At 39.0% G+C, this 20,726-nt stretch overlaps 1 protein-coding gene across 1 annotated transcript; it reads left to right on the top strand.

Moving 5' to 3' along the window:
• Positions 1-551: 551 nt before the first annotated feature.
• On the top strand, positions 552-16,074 carry LOC123775081 (ATP-dependent RNA helicase DDX1-like). Its single transcript, XM_069319309.1, has 8 exons — positions 552-819; positions 1,239-1,412; positions 1,711-1,965; positions 2,393-2,515; positions 4,902-5,088; positions 6,844-7,007; positions 8,256-8,354; positions 15,988-16,074. Exons 1-6 carry the CDS (start codon positions 718-720, stop codon positions 6,936-6,938), a joined length of 936 nt encoding a protein of 311 aa, XP_069175410.1. The 5' UTR covers positions 552-717; the 3' UTR covers positions 6,939-7,007; positions 8,256-8,354; positions 15,988-16,074.
• Positions 16,075-20,726: the final 4,652 nt, after the last annotated feature.

Raw genomic sequence — 20,726 nt, 5'->3', positions numbered from 1 at the left:
CTTTTCAAGGTAAACTAAAATATTCACAATAAATTAGTATGTCACATATGCACGTATTTAATAAGTCAATATTGACTTAAGGAAGTGCGAGAACGGGTTGGAAAATGACTTGATTTTGGTCTATTGAATACCATTTATTAAACATGGTTACACGCCAAAGAGAACACTGGTAAAGTTAAACCCAACTGTTTGACACCTCCATCCTGGAAACAGCCATTGTTTCCAAAATGGTAATGAAAGTGAGTAAATATTTTATTTATATTTTTTTGAAGGGGGGGTGGAAGGAACAGGCATTGAAGTCCATTTGGAAAAGATAATTATGCAAGAATTTAATGCAGAAAGTTGGTAAAACAAATTAAAACGTTAATTTGTGCTGAGTAAACCATTACTTGCGTATTTGTAATAAAGTACCTACCTCATGTTAGGCGAATTTAATGCTTTCAAAACTTCAAGAAGCAAAGGCTTGCTGTAGTTTGTACTGTATTTTCACCTGCATTGGGAGATGTTATATTTTATCAATTGCCTTTATGCAATAATATTTTTTATATTCACAACCAAAACAACTTATATTTTCAGGCAGCATTAGATCTTGGAACATGTAAATCGGGATTTGGATTTGGAGGCACTGGAAAAAAGTCTAATTGCAAGCAGTTTGACGATTATGGTGAATCTTTTGGCCTCAGGGATGTCATTGGTTGCTATCTCAACCTGGATGCCATGGAGATGCATTACAGCAAAAATGGCACTGATTTAGGTAAAGCTTTCACATTACGAAGTGAATTCAAGAATGCTGTCTTCCATCCAGCTGTAGTTTTGAAGGTTGGTAGTATAGTACATGCATTATTCATGTTAGTTGTGTATTTTAAGCAGTGGTGGATAATTGGATGATGATATTAATTAATTATAGATATGGTCTAAGGCAGACTGAAATTTGCCCAGTTTTTTCTTTTTGTTGGTTTGTTATGCATTTGTCACAGTATTTGGACTTGGTGTATTTCAAAAGTGTATAGTGGTCATGTATATATACAGTGACACCTCCAAAATTTGGATCATATTTATGATCTAGGTCATTAAGAAAATTAATACAAATAAGTAAATTTCTTATTGAATTTTCTATCAGTTTTTAACTGTTGGTTCTTTACTCAAATCTCTCTAATTTCAATAAAGTGCAAGAATAACTTCAGTGAATTTAATGATATTTGAAAGTTACAGATGATAGCAATTTATGTGATTTCCAGAATGCAGAGATGTCTTTCAATTTTGGTGCAACAGAGTTCAAGCACCCACCTAAAGCGGGATACGTAGCAGTGTCTCAGGCCAGCAAGGACTGTACTGTGAGCTCAGGTGTGAAGGGAGGTGGAGACAAGCCACAAAAGCTTCAGAACAATGCTCCACACGCTGTCATTATTGAGGTAAGAATGGTAACACATGACTGGTCTGTATTTACTTGTCCAGTATCTGGTTTATATTGATTGCTGGATGGATGTCTAACAATATAACCTATACAGTTCGGTACAGATTCATTTTTACATCACTGTTGCTTTTAAACTAACCTGTTCATTAAATCCTGGATACATACAATATGAAGATTCAAACTAAAAGTAGTATGTTGTGCTATGTGAATTGTTAAACAGTTTAGATAGAAGTGGCAAGTTCCAAAAGCAGACCATTTTTTTTTTAATGCAAACAAAAGTTTTTATCATTTAACAGCCTTCAAGAGAACTCGCAGAACAGACCCTAAAACAGGTTCAAATGTTTCGTAAGCATCTAGATAATCCAGTGGTTCGTGACCTTCTTGTTGTTGGTGGTATACCCGTGAAGGAGCAAATAGCAGCACTCAATGCAGGTGTGGATATTGTTTGCGGTACTCCAGGACGCTTGGAAGATCTTATTAATACAGGACAACTCTCTCTCCAGTCTTGCAAATTCTTTGTGTTGGATGAGGCTGATGGACTTCTTAAACAGGTAAGTTTGATTTTATCCAAGGAAAAGTACTTTTTATATTTTGGTAGTAAATATGTAGGAATACCTGATATAAATTCAAGTACTGTATCATCAGCTTGCCTTATGAATTAGAAAAAAAACTAAGAACTCTTGACTACCCGATTTCTTGTATTAAGTCAACTACTCGTGGAACATTTACACATTTCCTTAATGTGCGTCTTTGGCTATCAGTAAATGGGCACTTGAGAGTTGGGCAACTTTTATAGATTTCATCCTGGAAAGGTTGGTCATATTTTTTAAATGACTTTAAATATACAGCTGATTTATTTATAAGGTAACTTGATGCATTATTGTATTTTGTTGACTTTCATTTATTGCATTAAATTTCTTGCCATATTTTGTTTCCTGTAATTACTTTATCTTGTATACAAGTGTACTGGTATTGCAGGGGCATGAGCGTCTCATCAATAACATCTACAACTCCATACCCAAAATCACATCTGAAGGCAAGAGACTCCAGATGGTGGTCTGTTCTGCCACCCTACATTCCTTTGAAGTGAAGCGCATGGCAGTAAGTTTCTGAACCCTTATTTGGTAACACTTGTTTGCTAAGGAAAATTGTGCCTTCTCAACGGTGCAATGTCTTAAGACTAAGGATTATGAATTATCTTAGATTATGGTATACTATATAATAATCAAGTGAAAATTAACAAAGTGAATAGCATGACTAGTGTGTTCCAAGCATATATGGAGTGGAAAGAATGTTGTCTAATGTATCAATTAGTTTCCATAAAGAATATTTTGTACAAGGGTGACATTTTATTAATGGTTAGGTATACATATTTTATATATATAATATGACATTGTGTCTTTAATACTTCAAAGTTACTTAATGCTCTCTTTTTCAATGTGGAAATACTGTAGATTGAATCATAAGTGCATGTTAGGAATTTGTGTATCAGACTTTATGAATGTAATTGCAGAAGTGGTGAAGGTGAGAGATTCAGTAGTTTAAAGCTTTGCTATTCATGTTGGAAGGCTGCTGAAAATGTGTTACCTGAAAGAAATAGAAGAAAAGATAATATCATAGTAAATATAGTACAATATTTAGTATGTTGCTTTTACTATAGGCACGGTTTACATTCCACCCGTCAATTTCCTTCCCTCAGTTCTGTCTTTGCTCAATCTTATTTGCATGAAACTTTTTTCCAATTACACGCATCAAATATTTAAACGACAGATTCTAGTACTGTACTTCCTACATCACACACTCGTCATCCTTTCTACTACAGTTTGCTTCAGTTTACTCATTTTCAAGTCTTCTACTATCCACAGTAAAGCTTTCAGCTGCACAATATCTCAGCCCTCGCACACTGCTACAACTCCATGTTTCACCCAAGTATGGATGATGATGTTGATGTTCAAGATTCGCTACTTGGAACAAAAAGTCCCAAGCAGCACGGGCTATGGTGAGCCTGTAGGATGATGATGACAAAACTCTGGCATGTTACATTTCATCCACCTGCTTTAAAGCTGTCATTAAGAGCTATAGAAACTTAATTTTGAGAACCTTTCACAGAGGAGCAGCATCATTACCAATTTTCCATGCAGATTTCACTTGAGGACTTTAAGGCATCAGTGCAGCTACTTCCTTCCCTCTCTTCCCTCATTTCACAACCTGTCCTCTTAAAAATGTCGCTTTTGGCCGTTTGCCCGTATGGCCGAAAGTGGACGTACAGTTATATGAAAATGAAAAAAAAAATGAAAATTTGGGATTTTTTTTTTTTTTCAACAACAGTAAGTTAAGGGTCCTCTGGTAGGTTAGGTGGGCAGGAAATTCTCATAAAGTTTCAAAACGTTATGAAAAACGTTAATTGAAAGTCTCCTCTTCTAACCTTACCGAGTAAGCCGGACGACTCAAACAGAAAACAGGACAGTACGTCACTTTTGTGAGTTAATTTCATTTCAAATTACGTCCACTTTTGGCCATAGCGCGTATACGAGCGAAAAGTGACGTTATTTTTAAGAGGACGGGTTGCATGTCATCCCATCATCTTCCTGTGAAGAGGAAGTTTGTGTTGTTGTATTTCTGCAGTAATTGGCATCTCACAAGGAGCTCTGTATACCTACTTAAGCACTACTGTGGATCATTGCTGCTATTGATTTACTGGTGTGTGTGGTCATTCATGTTCTGTGATTGTGTTTTGTGAAAAGTATGGTTAATTTATTGTGTAATATGTGTAACAAGTTTTATCTCTTCATATACGCCTCCATGTTTTCTTGGTGTTGATGCCTTCCAACCTCGTGAAAGTGGAACATAGTGGTAGTGGAGCAAGCTTGTCTGATATTAGACACTGAACTTAAGAATCCTGTGTGTGGATGGTGCAAGTGCATTGCACCTAACGATGCACTTGCAATGCACTATTTAAGTCAATTTAAATTATTTATTCCAGAAATATGTAGAAAAATGTTGAAATTCTGCTTGATTGTATTAAGGAGATGGAAAATGTATTTAAAGCAGATTACTTAAAAAATGAACAGAAGTACAGTACTTGCTATATTTTGTATTTAAATGTTATTATTAACTGATAAAATAGAATTGTCTGTAAATGGTACAGTATGAATATAATGTACTGTATTGCTAATTATTGTTATGTCAGTTCTTATAGCAGATTATTTGAAAGAATTGGTAGCTACTAGTCTGTTAAATAAGGGTGTACATGTTGAAGCCAAAACTTTTATCGTATAATATTTTTTTTAATTTTGGTTTTTAATTTAGTGTCTATAAATAAGAGATGTACAAAAAATTTGTAAAAAGAAGAAAAAAATAATAATTTTACCAAGAATATTTTCTTGATATTAGAGCCTCTGAATTCCAAATAGAGTACAGATATTTCAATACCTTAAAATAATTTTGCTCCGACCAGTGAATTTTACTATAGAAAAACTTTACATAGGAACGTTTGATGCACTTCCCGACCTGGGTAGATCTTAAAGGGGAAGATGCTGTGCCCGAGACTGTCCACCACGTTGTTGTAACCATTGATCCCAGAACGGATAGTAGCTGGAGCAATCTTCGTCGCCATCTGCAGACTGATGGCGTGCATGTTAAGGATGGCGTACGACCTGGGAACAATACACCTGGTAAGCAAATAAAAGTGCAAGGCTAAGCTTTACAGTTAATATTTGAGAATGTGTCTTAGTTTTTGAAAGTACTGTAAGTGTAAGTGCTTCTAATGTTTTAATTTGTTATGCTTTTCAGTTTGGTTTCTAGAATTTTTCTTTAGCTTGTTCAGATATGTATTTAGATACCATTTGCCAATTTTAATGGTTTGTAATATGCTGCTTCACATTATGAGCTATGAATATTTTTTGAGGTTCACTTAAGCTGGCTTGTACAGGCATACCTCAGTTTAAGAGTTTAATTGGTTCCTGGAGATGCCTCGTATTCCGAAAACTCGTAATCCGAAGCTAATTTCCCTAAAAGAAATAAAGGGAAATGAATTAATCCGTTCCTGACTACCCCAAAAACCCCACATCAAACTAAATTTTTATACCTAATTCATCTAAATAAACCTACAAAACTATGTTCAAGTTATTACTTACCTTGCTGTTGAATGCTGTAGGCGTATGGAAGATGGTGAGGAGGGGGGAGAAGGAGAGGAGTTACTGTTTGGAAGGGGAGTCCCCTTCCATTATCACATCAGGCAGTGAAGACCTTTCTGGTGTGCTCTCCCTGGGATGTTTTATCCGAGTGCCACTAGGTCCTGGTTGAGGCTCTGCTCGATTTCCTCACCACAAATCTGTCTAAACCCTGGCTTTCTCACAAATAATGGCCTCCGAAACACTGTCACCCCTTAACTCCTTGTCGTGTATCCAAATTAATAGCAACTTTTCCACTTCTTCAAGTATTTGTGGTCTTTGTTTCGTTATTGTTCTGACTCCTTTTGCCACTTTAGCACTCATAATCTCATTTTTCTTCTTAAGTATAGTGCATATTGTTGATGTGGCTTTGTTGTACTGCCTACAAAGTTCAACAACACGTGTACCGTTCTCATGCTTCCGAATGATCTCTTGTTTCTCCTCTATTGTCATCCTCACATGGGCTTTCTGGCCTTTATCCTTACCACTGGCTTTCTTGGGATCCATGGAGAGATATATAATAACAAATTGTATAGTCAAATCACCAAAAATCCAACAAAACACTGAAAATCCGCGAGAAGAATTGATGTGGGGTAGTCACTGGGCGCGAGACAATGGTAAACCGAGGGGTGGAGGGGCGACGATCGCCGAACCACCACGCGCTGGGTCGGCCTGTACGCGTATCAACAAACTTGTGTCCCGAGGTAACCCTCGCGTTCCGAGACATATTTTTCGAGGAAATCCTGCTCGTATTCCGAAAAACTCGCATACAGGGACACTCGCATTCCGAGGTACCACTGTACTTAAGCATTAGTACCGATCGGCACGACCAGTTGGCCTGGCCCCTGCCTTCAACTAACTTCATTTGTGAGAAACCAAGGCATTTGCATGAAGACCTTTTAAAGAAAACCCCTGGAACGAGGGGGAAGAAGATGAATCAAGTTTGAAAATGTGAAAAGTTTGTGTGACAATAGAGCCTCGTGGAAAACTTTTGCTGTGGTCATTACCTGGTGGAATGCACCCAGGATGGAGTATCAGGGCTATACATCTTTTAAATCATAAAAGTAATAAACATTTCCCATCAACCTTACAAACCATATTAACCTATTTTCATGTATTTCCCCCATGTGCATTTTAACAAAGTTACTAAATTGCCATTATCATTCTGTAAAATTTCAATTACAGTATACTGTATATAATTTTGTTAGTATAAATGGACTGAATATTCTGAAATCACTATTAATTTTACAATTTCAGATTCAAAGGTGGTCTGGACACCCAATTTGGTCAGACGGGTGAAGAGAGCATTTAGGATAGTTCGAAGAGATGAAGATGGTCACAATTGTGTTTGAAGAGGCAAACGCCCCCCTTTGCTCCTGACATTATGTTCAGCCTATTGACCCCTGCACACCTAACACAAGGTAGGTTGAAAACTCCTCCTTCATGTCATTGGTTCATTAGCCAGAAACTTAGGGCCCATGCAGGAATATCCCTAAAAAAAAAAAAAGTGGCCCCAACAATGCATCCTCCAAGTCTGGAGGATGAGCAGGAGCATTGTCGAGAAGCAGGCCCTTTAGTGTCAAACTTTTCTCTTGCAGATATTTTTTGATGGCAGGGCAAACCACTCTACATCACAGTTTTTCTGCACGTTATATATTTTTTAAAACTCTTGGATTTTCGGAATGATACACGAGCAAGGGTTTAATTTTCAAATTGCCACACAGCACAAGAGTTAGCCTATCCTGACACAAGTTAGCCCAAATTAGCTTGTGTCCGGGCAGTGATGTCTCCTCTTTGGTAATGTATGTCCTCTTCGGCAATTTTTTCCAGAATAGCCATGTCTCCTCACAATTAAACACTTGTTGTGGAATATATCCATCAATACAGTATCTACAAAATCTTTAAAATCACGAACAAATCTTTCAGCCCCTACTTTGTCTGAGCTGGCACCCTCACCATGCCTCACAACACTATGAATACCACGTCTTTTTTTCAAAATTTCTCAAACCATCCCCTACTCACCTTAAACTCTTTCGTATCTGCAAAACTCGTTCTAGGGGTTTTCTTTATAAGATCTTGCATGAAGATTTCATTGTTGACCAAACCACACACTGGAAATTGAATAGACGACGACATTTCGATCCGTCCTGGACCATTATAAAGTCGATTGTGATGAGATGAGGGAAGCAAGAGCATTAAGTAGGCAAGAGAGAGAGGTGAGGAGATGGCAAGTATGTACGTATGTACATGAATAAAACATGTACATACTTATACATAACGTGTGTAAATAGTGTAATAAACACAATAACAGTATTTTGGGAGGAGGAATGTTGGCGAGTAATGTGTTGGAGGAGGGAGGGAGGACTGGCAGGGTGTGGTAACTCACTCATGTTTTTTGGGCTCACCATACCAACACAGTAGATCGTTATGGTGAATACATACGTAGATGGGTATATACAATGTGTGTATATAGTGTAATAACAGCAAAAACACTGTTTGATTGTAGAATATGTTGCATATATGAGGCCCATAATTTTGAGCATAGCGATGTTCTATACTTTGAATTATATAAATTCCACAAATTACACACTTTTAAATAATATTACAGCAAAAAAAAGGAAGAAATGAATGAGAAACTTCAAAATAATTGCGCAACATTTTATTCGCAGCAACTGCCGTCGCACTGGGTGGCGGGGCCGACAGACCCCCGTCGCTCCAAATCTTAGCGCCCATAAATTACTCAACTTCCCAGCTCCATCGCAGCTAAAGTAAGTCACATACAATATTTTTTGTTTAGTTTCCCCGTGATCAGACTCTGCATTTTAACAATATAAGAAGAGAAAAAAAAATTTTGGAAAGAATTTATTTCTTGTGCACCAGGGTGTTATTTGGAGACAGAGCAGTTCAGTGGTTAACTACTAAATTTTTTTTTCTCCCACACACGCACCCCCCTAGGAAGCAGCCTGTAAGAGCTAACTCCCAGATACCTATTTACTGTTAGGTAACAGGGATCATCCCCTTTTGTACAAAGAATCTGCTAAAGCTTTTAGGGCTAATCTTTGACACTCGTTTGTCTTTGTCGCCCCATATTTTTTACGTCCGAGTTGAATGCTCTAAGGCCCTTAACTAACTTTAGGTCATGTCCCATACTTCTTGGGGAGCTAATCGACACTGCTCCTCTCTTTACATTCCTCTCTCGTTCTGTCTAAACTCGATTATGGCCCTGTTTACTCGTCTGCTTCTCCTTCTACCCTTCACCATCTGGACACACTGCATCATACTGGGTTACGGCTCAGCTCTGGTACCTTTCCTTCGACACCTACCCTAAGCCTGTATGTTGAAACTGGCGTCCTGTTTCTACAGGATCGCCATGATCGCTACTGTCTTCTCCACCTTGCACGGTCCTTACAGCACCCTCACTCTTGCTTATGTCATGCCTTGACCTTTACCCATCCTGTGGTTCCTGTTCCCCTTCACCACCTATCTCTTTCTGTACGGTTGCCTCTCTTACAAAATGCTCTTTCAGTTTGTGTTACCAATATTTCCCCTCGTGTCATTCCGTCTTTGCCCCTATGGAGGGGTCCCCGTTCCTAAATTCTGTAAGCCTTGACCCACATGACTAAAACTTTTACCCCTCCTACAGTTCTAAATCACCTTTTCCTTGAACACTTTTCTTCACACTTCCACTCTATTTCCGTCTTCACCAATGGGTCTCAAGTCTGCAGACGGTGTAGGCTACTCTGTTGTTTTTCCTGACTGCACCTTTGTGTCTCCTGCCTCCGGAGACTAGCATCTTCATGGCAGAACTTTATGCTATTCTCTATGCTCTTCATCAACTCTTTTCTCGCTGTCAATCCTCCTCTGTGTTTGTAGTTGACACTTGCAGTGCCCTCATGGCTCTAGAATCCTTTAATCCAGTCCATCCTTTGGTAGTTGAAATTCAACATTGGCTGTTTCTTATCTCCAGTAGATTTAAGACAGTGGAATTTCGCTGGATTCCCACCCATATTGGTGTGTTCTTAAATGAGCGTGCGGACACTGCCGCTAAGGAAGCTATCCGCACCTGTCCCATCTCCCGTAAAGGTATTCCTTATTATGACTTTTACCCAGTTATTCATTTCCCCATTCTTGCCCGTTGTCAGGGTTGTTGGTCTTCTGTTACTGGTAACAAACTGCGTGCTCTTAAGAGTAGCGTGTTCCCGTGGCCTTCCTCCTACCACCGTAACCGGTGGTGGGAAACGGCTCTGGCGAGGTTGTATATCGGTCATACACGTTTAACTCACGGGCACTTAATGGAGCGCTGCCCTGCTTCTTATTGTCCAAACCGTTGTCTCTACATGTCCTGACTTCCAGGACTTACGTGTCTTGCTTCCCGACCATCCCTCACTGTCAATTGTCCCTCGATAAAATTCTTGGTAAATTCAATACCTTTGATATTGTTCGCCGTATGCGTTTTTGTTCTTGTATTGGCGACGTTAGTGATATTTAGCGCACTATGATTATCCCACACATTTGATGGTTTGATAATTACTGTACTGTACAGTACTTTGGTTTGGAATGTATCAAATAAAGTTGTTTCATGTATTCAAATGTGTGAGAAAATCCACTGGGGCTGTGAGATGAAGCGAACCTGTAACAAAGGCATTGCCAGTTGCATACTCTACCACCACTGATGGTAAAAGTCTTACAACTGGATATCTTGTGTGACGGGTTATGGTATCACAGCTATACTGAACCAAGATGGTATGGCTCTCCCTCACATAAATGAAAGAAATGCTGCTATTGGCCTTGCAGTGTGTAAGTTGCAGGTGGAAACAAATTAAAATTATCAAATAAATAATTAAACAATTTATTGAAATAGTAATGAACAAAAATAACACATGACAATACTTGACTATCATGTAATGCAAAGGTGAACAAGTTAGTATGACCTTAAATGCAAAAAATAAACTATAAGCAATAAATAAAAGTATGAAGATATACTGGTGTTCTGAAGACAGCTACCATACCACCATGGCATCAGTCACACGACGTTGGCTGGAAGCGGACGACGGGTTAGAGACACGAAGGTGATCCTAGAGCACTAAGGGAGAGATTGGCTCTCCAGGGAGGCAGCGCTCTTTATATAGTCCGGCGGTGATGACTCATCCAGTGTCAACACGAGGTGGACATTTGGTCAACTAGCAAACTGCTTGTTGTGGCTGGCGGTGCCTTTGTGTTGAGCTGTACCACTGTCAGTTGAAGGCGGCTAACTGCTTGTTTGTGGGGACAAACTGCCAGTTAGGAGTGGCGCCCGGCTTGCCTCTGAGTCGTACCAGGCCATGCCAGGCCCTGGGGGGTATGGAGAGGTGGCAGGACTGATGACTCTTCTGGGCTGGTGTAGATGTATAATACTTCCAGTGCAGAGGCATTGAAGGTGAAGGGAAAAGGCAGTTCCACTGCTATGCAGGGGATTCACGTGACACTTGTGAAGCCACAGAAAGTCTGGAGGCCCTACTGAAGCCAGTCCAAGTATTAAATAAAACCCCTGAAGTACGCCGGTGAAGGGTGAAGCAAGACCGTATGCCCCAACTTCAGGCACACACAGAAAATCACGTTTTGGTCCCGCCTCTCAACTGTGTATTTGAAGTTGGGGCGTATGGTGTTGAACTGCTTCAGCCTTCACCCGAGTGCTTGTAGGTCTTACGTAAGACGTTGACTCAAGGAGTGGCCTCAAAACTTGCTGTGATTTATGGGGAAATCCGGTTGTAAGACTTTTACAAAGTCAGTAATATACTGTGGTAGAGTATGCAGCTGCCAGTGCCTTGGGCAAGGGTTTACGTTGCCTCACAGCTCCAGTGGATTTTCTGCTTGGTGTATATCGGGTTGTGATTTTGTGTGTGTACCGTATTGTTATGATCGCCATCTGATAAGTCCTTTCTGGCCTCAAGAGTCATTGTTACCCACCTAGAAAGATTGCAGATGGCCAAAGCAGTTATTTAAGTTAAGAAGGGACAAGTCTTAAACAGAATTTTGCATAATATTTGACTGTAAAGGGGTAAATTGAGGTAGATTGAAAAACAAAATGGTGAACCGGGCAGGCGGTACTCACAATTAGGCGAATACACTCGGGAACTTTTAAAGTGCAACCAAACATGCTTTCGGCTCTCACAACAAGAGGTGAGTGGTGGTGGCTCAGGTGCTCAGCCAATCAGAGCACCTAAGGAGGGAGGGCAGGAGTGAGAGGGGGGTGGTATGTGGAAGTTTGGTGACAGTTGTGTGTAGTTTGTTCATCTTCATTGTAAGTTTCATGGCTTGGTGTGCATTTCCCTAGTAAATTTAATTAGGGAAAAATTCAGGTGTTTGATTTTTTAAATCAACTTTTTAAATGTTGAGTTGTTAAAGCCTCAAAGTGCATGGAGTTGGTTTGGGAGTATGGCATCCTCATGCTGTTGCGTGCTCGCGTGAGGTAGCAAAGGTGATGTAAAGTTGTGGGGTGTACATGCTTGGGACGTCCTCTCTCGGGATGGCTGGTGTTAGACCTGCGTGTTTGTCGGTTGTTGAAAAGCCGTCATCCTCTGCTGTTGTGGTATTGATTTTACATTGTTCATCTTGTAATTAATACTGTAGTGCGATATCTAGGGCTACCATTTGTAGGTTTAAAATGTCTAATACAAACAGTTGTCCAATGAGTTTTAATAGGAAATATCATCCACCAAGCACCATTGTACAATTATATTAATTGATAGTATATGGATTGTGCAGAACTGCTTAGAATGATCTTTAACACTTGGCTATATTGGTCATGTCAAATACCTGCACGGTGAATGCTCAAAGACCCTTTCTTTATTCAGTGTTGTCACATACCTCATGGGGGTATGGATAGGCAAACACTAATTCGGTTAAACTTGCCTTGTAGTACTTTCAGAGCTCAGTAATTTGGAATGTGGTTAGCACTTTCCAAATAAATTGACCTTTAAAGTGAATTCCTATTTAGGTTTAAAACATTATACCGAATGAGAAACTCGGATTATATAGCCGAACACCAGAAATGTTGTTATTCAATTTGGTTGCCTAAAGCACATTCAAGGACTACACATTACATGGCATTCCAGGATTCCTCTATACCTTGCCTTGTGCTGTAAACATTGCCACAACCCTGTGTTTTATTGATTTCAATGGCCACAGGGAGGCATACAACACTGCAGATTATGATGTCATTAGTTATCCACTGTGCTGACAAGTGGGCTGACTGATGTTCGTTGACACCTGTATCGTGCTTCAATTTAATCGCCAGGAGATCACCCTCTCACTAGACTCGTCTGTAGGAAGTACAGTATAGTATCTCAAATTACCTTGGATCATAAATAGCATAAGACTTGGGGGTAGGAGAGGGTTGCAGTGTTTGTCATGGCTCTCAGTTGTTCCTGGTATTAGGCAATTTAGTTCTGGAATCATTTTTGTTGGCCAATGTTAAACTTTTTCGAAAGTAGATGTTTTTCTGAAAGGGAACGGGGGGGGGGGGGGGAACCTCTATGCTTGGATACAGTTATCTAAGTGAATACTTAGATTTATACAGTAGAATAACTACCTTCTTTTCCTTAGTCAAAAAGGTTGGTTGTTTATTTCTAGGGACTTGTATTTTCTTTTATTTTTAACTGCAGCAACTTTCAGTGAATGATAGATTCTTACTGAAAGGACCTTTACTTCATTGTTGTTGCTTTATGGTCATCTCATTGTGTACAGGGATTCCGCGAAGCTTTTGGGGTTAGTCTTTGACACTCGTTTGTCTTGGTCAGCCCATATCTCTTGCCTCCGAGTTGAATGTTCTAAGGCCCTTAACCTCCTTAAGGTTTTGTCCCATACTTCTTGGGGAGCGGATAGGCGCACTCTCCTCTATTTGCACTCCTCTCTCGTCCTGTCTAAACTCGATTATGGTTGCCCTGCATACTCTTCTGCTTCTCCTTCTACTCTTCGCCGTCTTGATGCTTTGCACCATACTGGGTTGCGTCTCGGCTCTGGTGCCTTTCGTTCGACTCCCGCCCTTAGTTTGTATGTTGACACTGGCTTTCTCTCTCTTCAGGACTGCCGTGATCGCTACTGTCTTCGCTATCTTGCGCGGTCCTTCCAACATCCTTCCTCTCGCCTCTGTCGTGCATTGACTTTTCCTCCTCCTGTGGTTCCTGTTCCTCTTCATTGTCTCCCACTTTCTGTCCAGTTATCTCGCTTACAGGATTCTCTTTCTGTTCATATTTCTAATGTTTCTCCTCGTATTGTTCCTTCATTACCTCCGTGGAGAGTCCCCGTTCCCAAGTTTTGTACGTCCTTGACTTGTATTACTAAAGCCTTTACCCCTCCTACAATTCTGAAAAGCCTCTTCCTTGAGCACTTTTCTTCGCACTCCCTCTCTATTTCCATCTTCCCTGATGGGTCTAAGTCTGCGGATGGTGTGGGCTACTCTGTTGTTTTTCCTGACCGTACTTACATGTGTCGCCTCCCTTCGGAGGCTAGCGTCTTTACGGCAGAACTTTATGCTATTCTCTATGCTCTTTGTCTCTTGCTTTCTCATTCTCATTCCTCCTTTGTGGTTGTAGTTGATTCTCGTAGTGCCCTCATGGCTCTAGGGTCCTTTAATCCTGTCCATCCGGTGGTCATTGAGATTCAACATTGGCTGTTTCTTATTTCTAGTAAATTTAAATCAGTAGAGTTTTGCTGGGTTCCCAGCCATATTGGTGTTTCAATGAGCGTGCGGATGCTGCCGCTAAGGAAGCTATCCGTTCTTGTCCCATCTCCCGTAAAGGTATTCCTTATTCCGACTTTTATCCTGTTATTCATTCTTGCCCGTTGGCAGGGTTGTTGGTCCTCTATGGTTGGTAACAAGCTGCGTACTCTCAAACTTAGTGTGTCCCCGTGGCCTTCCTCCTACCACCGTAACCGGCGGTGGGACACTGCTTTGGCACGGCTGTGGGTTGGTCATACCCGCTTAACCCACGGTCACTTAATGGAGCGCCGCCCTGATCCTTATTGTCCGAATTGCGTTGTCCCTCTTACAGTTGTGCATATCCTTGTTGAATGTCCTGACTTCCAGGACGAGCGTGTGTCTTGCTTTCCGACCGTCCCTCGCAGTCACTTGTCCCTCGATAGAATTCTAGGTGAATCAGATACTTTTGATATCGTTCGCCTTATGCGTTTTTGTTCTCGTATTGGCATTCCTCGTGATATTTAGCGCCCTCTGATTATTTTGCACTTTGATGGTGCTACATGGCCTTCCCGGTTTGGTGCTTTCTTTTGGTAATTACCTTACCTTCATTGTTGTTTCATTTTAATGTGGTAGTTGTGATATGGATTGTTCTGGCTCACGTGCAAGGTCTTGGATTTTTTTGTTTTATATTAAGAAATTGCCAGTCTTGTTACTATTTGTAGTTAGAGATCTGCATTAAGGCCTCAATATTATAAAAAAAATTTATAACATGTTATCAGCAATTTTTGTGGTTGGTAATATTTAGATTAATGTCAGTGATGTATATGACAAGGGTTAAGACCCCTTGTGGTATGACAGCATTTTTCCCCAGTCATTTCTTTAACAAATGAAAGGGTCCTCGTAACCACTCTTTTGTCCTTTCTACCATGTACCTGTTTGTTGCTTCTTGGTCTTTCATTTGGTACATTGGCTATTAAAACAATGGCCTTTGGTAATGTTGCAATTACCATTTCTAAAAAAAATGAGCAGGTTCAGTAGGCAGGGTTTGTTTTTAGCAATCAAAGTTTTACAAAAAAAAAAATGCCATTCCTTCAGGACCTTGCAGATGTTAGGTCAAACTAATTGATGGTAATCTGTTTTGCCCTTTCAAACAATGATGGTTTTAATCTAGGTAAAATATTTCAATATCTGAGGAGTTTGGCAGACAAATCATTTAAGAGCTTTGATTAAATTTAAGTTAGGGACTTTGTGAAAACCATGTTGTATAGATGCTTCAGTGTCACTTTTCTAATGTTTTGTAAATTTAACAATGATCTTTAGTTAATTTAATCATAATTTGTTCAAAGCTTAGGTGTTGCATAGCTTTAAATTTACTTTCAAATATGAAAACTAAAATATTGACTAAAGTTTCTTCCACTTTAATATTTCAGACTAATTTGCAATATTGTTAGTTTATGTAAATTGAATAGGTAGTCCACTTTTACATCTTTTCAATGCATTTTGCATGCACCTATGTAACAAGTTACAAATAGGTGTAAATGTTACCAAGTATTTATTTTCAATGTAAAAAAAAATCAATTTTTAAACATTGCATCAATAGTAGTAAACAATTTCCAGCATAATTTCAGGATAAGGTATATAAAGTAGTTTCATTAAAATTGTTTTATTTAATAAGTTTTACATATAGTATTTATAACATCTAATATTTATTATCGTTTCAGGTTGTGGGACAGATGCTCCTAGATGAACAGAAGATCCAAGACAACTCCAGAGAATCACCTGTAAAAGAAATAAACATTAAACAGGGACACTACTTTTATTATCACCAATGCCTAATAATAAGCCAAAACAATCCTAACAGCCAATCTTTTAAGATTGGCTCAGCAAGGCCTATCCCTTCCTCTGATTTTCATGCAGAGCTTGTTCCCTGAATGGGTGCATTACATCCACCACTTTAGTGCCATCAACACATTGTACATATGCTTTACTGAAAGCACTGTACAATGCATGCCAGGCACTAAAGTTTTAGATGCATCCACCCATTCAGCAAACAAGCCCTGTGAGAATTAACCATTGTTAAGGGTCCCTGAACCTATGCAAATCTAGTCCATCTATTAGATGGGTAGTAGAGCAAAGCTCTGAAAAAGCCAAGCCAGGGAAATCTGCAGGACTGCCTGGTCCCCTTTTATGACATGGGGTAGGATCAGTAAACTGCATCATCCCCTGTGGGTTGCAACAGTAGGACATGGTTACACACCTATAAATGGACTAGATAAGAGAATTAAGATTAGGTCATTGATATAGCTAAAACATCAAATTCAAACTCACCCACTTTTGTAGATTTCTTTTTGCAGAGTAAAGGAGCCTCAGTCCATGCATCATAATCACTCACCTGAAAAATATTTCAACAAATTAATTTCAGATTTAAAGCCATTCTTTCTTTACTTTTCAAATTACCATTTAGTAGTTTACAAATTCAGATGGAAATTTTTTTTTAAGGAATTTACCTTTCCTACATATTCTAGTAGCAGTAGTAAAGATCTAATTTAGCAATATAAATATATATGGCTTCAATTTGCCAAGTTTCAGTAAATGTCATTACAAGTATCCACAACTGCACTTCAATGGCAATTTACATTTATCTTTAGCCAATGCTATATTGTTTAAGTTATTACTATTTTTTCACTTTTATGCAAATCTATTCAGATTAACCTTTACTACAACTCACCTGATTCTGTTTAAGGAATTTACTTCCCAAACCACATTCTGGAAAACTATATAAATTTAAAACCAAGCTAAAGTAAACAGAATATTTTTTTTTTACTTTCAAGGGAAAAATATCACTTAAAACAAAACTTTTCCTGCCATTAACTTTGACTCATGATTACCCTTAAGTGTTATACATTTATAGATTAAAGCTTATTTAACAAACATTTAATGTTAACTAAACAAGATTTATATTTCATTAAAATTTTATTAATAAAACACCCTCAACTATGCTGTTTAAGATCTAATGCCCCACATTAGAATTTCAACATACCATTCTATTCAATACATTCCTGAAAGGACTAAACTTGCAGATATGGTACCCACTAGCCTAAGCCTAGACTTCCATACCCATTCAATTTCCATACCCTAATATTTAATAGGGTTTTAGCAATTAACTTCTACCCTCTAATTCCAATGTACACAACACTACTTACTGTAGATCTGCAAGTATTTTCCTGCAGCTCTTTGTTGCCAGGACCTTCCACAACCTGTCATGTGAACAGTAAATATTACTAAAAAGTTGTTTGCATAGCGATGTTATTTTGTTCATACCTGTACCACCAGTTTAACAGTTGCCATTTTAAATGGCACACTAAGTATCTTTTTGTCCCATCTTTAATTACAAACAAAGCTATAGTCATTTCAAGTCAACATCCTATACAAATTTTATTTTCCAACAACTTTAGTCAAGAACATTTTTCTGGAACACTGCAAACAAACTTTAATTTAACAACCATGTATAACATTTGAATAAAAGCAATACAAAATTTGTATATACAAATTCTTATTCTTTTGCAACCACTGCTTACTACTAGGGGGACAAATTTATTGTTGAATTATGTACCAAGCTTTTTAGTCTGAAAATTCATAATTAACCCAACTATACTACCAAGACAACGTGATTTTACTAAATTTAGTAATATTTTTACACTAGCAACTATACAAGGCAATATTCTCTAGTTATCACCACACTTCTGCAGGTGTAAGGTTCTATCTCCCCCATCTGCAGCACTTATGACCACACTTGGTCTTTATTATAAATTTCTTTATGAACCTGATACAGTACTGTTAATGGATTAAATGTGGGAATAATTTAGCTACAGTTCCGCCAAAGGAATGATTAACACACCATGCAAGCCAACTAATATTAAAGTTAGAAATATTTATTAAAAGCAGAAGTTTTTATCATATGGGATGTTATTTTAGAAGAATGGGTGGTGTGGTGGTTATGTTATGGTTGAGTAACATGGTACAAGAGGGCAAGTAGTTGCTGAGCAAGTATGCCAATTTCAATTTCTAGCAAACTGGCAGATACAGCAGAAGTGCACACTTTATTGCTAATAGAATCCATGCAGAAAGTTCCTACTAGAGAGTTACTGGCCACCATTCACTAATGACTAGGGGAAGTTAGCTCGGAGCATCTTTGATGTGCTTTGATGGCAACGAAAATGTTGCCCCCCCCCCCCCCCTTCAAAAGTTAAGCTTGTCTACAGCATTTCTTTTTTAATTAACTATGTAAGGGGGAGATTCTGAATAGCAAGTGGCAATAGGCACTGCCACTGGCTTATGGCAAAAGATTCTGTAGCAATAGAACTATAAGCCACTTTCTCCCCCCCCCCCTTCCTCCCAACTGTTCAGTGTCAAAAGGGAGGGGGGGGGGGTGTCCATTTACTGTACCACTTACATTTTAGTGTGGGCTTCATCCACTATTCTGATGTTAGCTGGAACATTTGTGCCAGCTGCTGGTTTGAAAGGGAGGCATACCATGTGCCAATTCAGGAAGCTTTCCACGTTCCTCACTGCATGTCAGCTCAGGACCTCACTACCATGTTGGGAGGCAGTTGAAGACTAACCAATCAACATCCCAGGCTGGAGAGCAGTGCCAGCTCGGGGAGAATTTACCACCTGCAAAAAATTTAATACTCTTAACAATCTACACCATCTATCTCATCTTTACCTAGCCCCCAAACCTTACATTTGTCAGCATTAAACTGCATCTGGTAGTCTTAACCATTTCAAAACTATAGGGCATCGGTATTTTTTATTTGCCAATTCTGCAACTATTGCAGTCTAAACCATAATCTTGCGAATAACCGAGGTCCAAGGAGAGCTTTTAGGCACTACTTACAACACTTCTCCCAACTTAACCCCATTTATACTAATTTCCTTTGGTATAGCCATGACCTAATCAACTTCAGTCAGCATTCCCAATGATCCGAGCCCCTATCAATTTTGCGCCACTATCAAAATCTCTGCTGAAGTCAAGGTACACAAAATCATAAACCTTATCACTATTTCCTCAACTATGCAACCTAATACATGAACATTTAGTAATAAAATATGCGATTCATGTATCTAGTCATGTTACTCAAAAAGAGTAGAGAAATGGCACTTGCAATGTTAGATTCTAGTAACTTTCCTCACAATAGACTAAACTAATTGGTCACTAACTTAAGCGTTAAAGTTAACTCAAACTTTTCCTTTAAAACTTGCTATATTAGGAACTTTCCACGACCGGCCTTTACCCGACATAATTAAATAGGGTCTAAACGGTATATTAAATGCAGTTAAACTACGGTAAATTCCGTAGTTAAATGATAAACTTGCATTCTTTAAGCATGGGCTGCATAGTAAGTGAACTAAACTAAATGTTAAGCACCCTGGCAAACCACTTCGTTCTATTCAATTTATTTAATTACTTTGTCCGGCTAGAATTTTTAGATTAGATTAAAGGAACACCCTCCCTGGTAACGGCTGAACTAGTTAACCACAAAGATATTTAGGTAAAATACTTTCATAAAACCCGTCTACTTCCCCCACCAGTAGACTTGTTCAGCTAAAGGCATAATGTAATGTTCCACTTTAGTAAATAAAGACTTAAAAAAAACCACTACCCCATCTGTGTAGTTACCGGTTACCTGACATTCTACGCTTAAAATAACCCATCTATTCCCCATAATTGTTCGATATAACTTACCTCTCACCCGCTGGTCGAGTACACAGCAGTATATATCCTCCTCCATCACTCACCGCGTGGATACTATTTCACTCTGGCCGCAAATTGCCTCAAATCACCTACGTTGTTCATAAACATATATAGAAGAGCAACTGACCGTAACACCCGTATAGCGATCATCACATAACGTGGGAACATTAGTAGTACTGCTGTCAAAACATAGATGGCGCCAGGACAAACGGTAATTCCTATGGACTCGCCTAGTTATGCGTAGGGAATTGAGCTTCAGCTGTTTGGTCCCGCCCCTCAGCTGTATTCACCTAGTTGTACTCACCTAATTTGTGCTTGCAGGGGTTGAGCTTTGGTTCTTTGGTCCCGACTCTCAGCCGTCAATCAACAGGTGTACAGGTTCCTGAGCCTATTGGGCTCTATCACATCTACATTTGAAATTGTGTATGGAGTCAGCCTCCACCACATCACTGCTTAATACATTCCATTTGTTAACTACTCTGACACTGAAAAAATTCTTTCTAATATCTCTGTGGCTCATTTGGGTACTAAGTTCCCCTTGTTCGTGTTCCACCCGTTTTAAAGAGCTGTCTTTGTAACTATCAAAATGCATATATCTTTGCTTTCACTTCAGTTATATTTATGACAAGGGATTTAAAATTTGCCTATATTTCTGCTTCTCTGATGACATTAAAAACTTTCGTTTATTACAGTATCTACATAAAA

The sequence above is a fragment of the Procambarus clarkii genome, chromosome 92 (assembly GCF_040958095.1).
Source record: "Procambarus clarkii isolate CNS0578487 chromosome 92, FALCON_Pclarkii_2.0, whole genome shotgun sequence".
Lineage (NCBI taxonomy): Eukaryota > Metazoa > Arthropoda > Malacostraca > Decapoda > Cambaridae > Procambarus > Procambarus clarkii.
This window is presented reverse-complemented; position numbering and strand designations above follow the sequence as displayed.

Excerpts from the sequence above, each read along its gene's own strand:
- LOC123775081 (XM_069319309.1), top strand. The coding sequence starts at position 718 with ATGGAGATGCATTACAGCAAAAATGGCACTGATTTAGGTAAAGCTTTC. Across the intron at positions 2,516-4,901 it reads TTGAAGTGAAGCGCATGGCA|GAACGTTTGATGCACTTCCC; the intron begins GTAAGTTTCTGA and ends AACTTTACATAG. Across the intron at positions 5,089-6,843 it reads ACCTGGGAACAATACACCTG|ATTCAAAGGTGGTCTGGACA; the intron begins GTAAGCAAATAA and ends TTACAATTTCAG.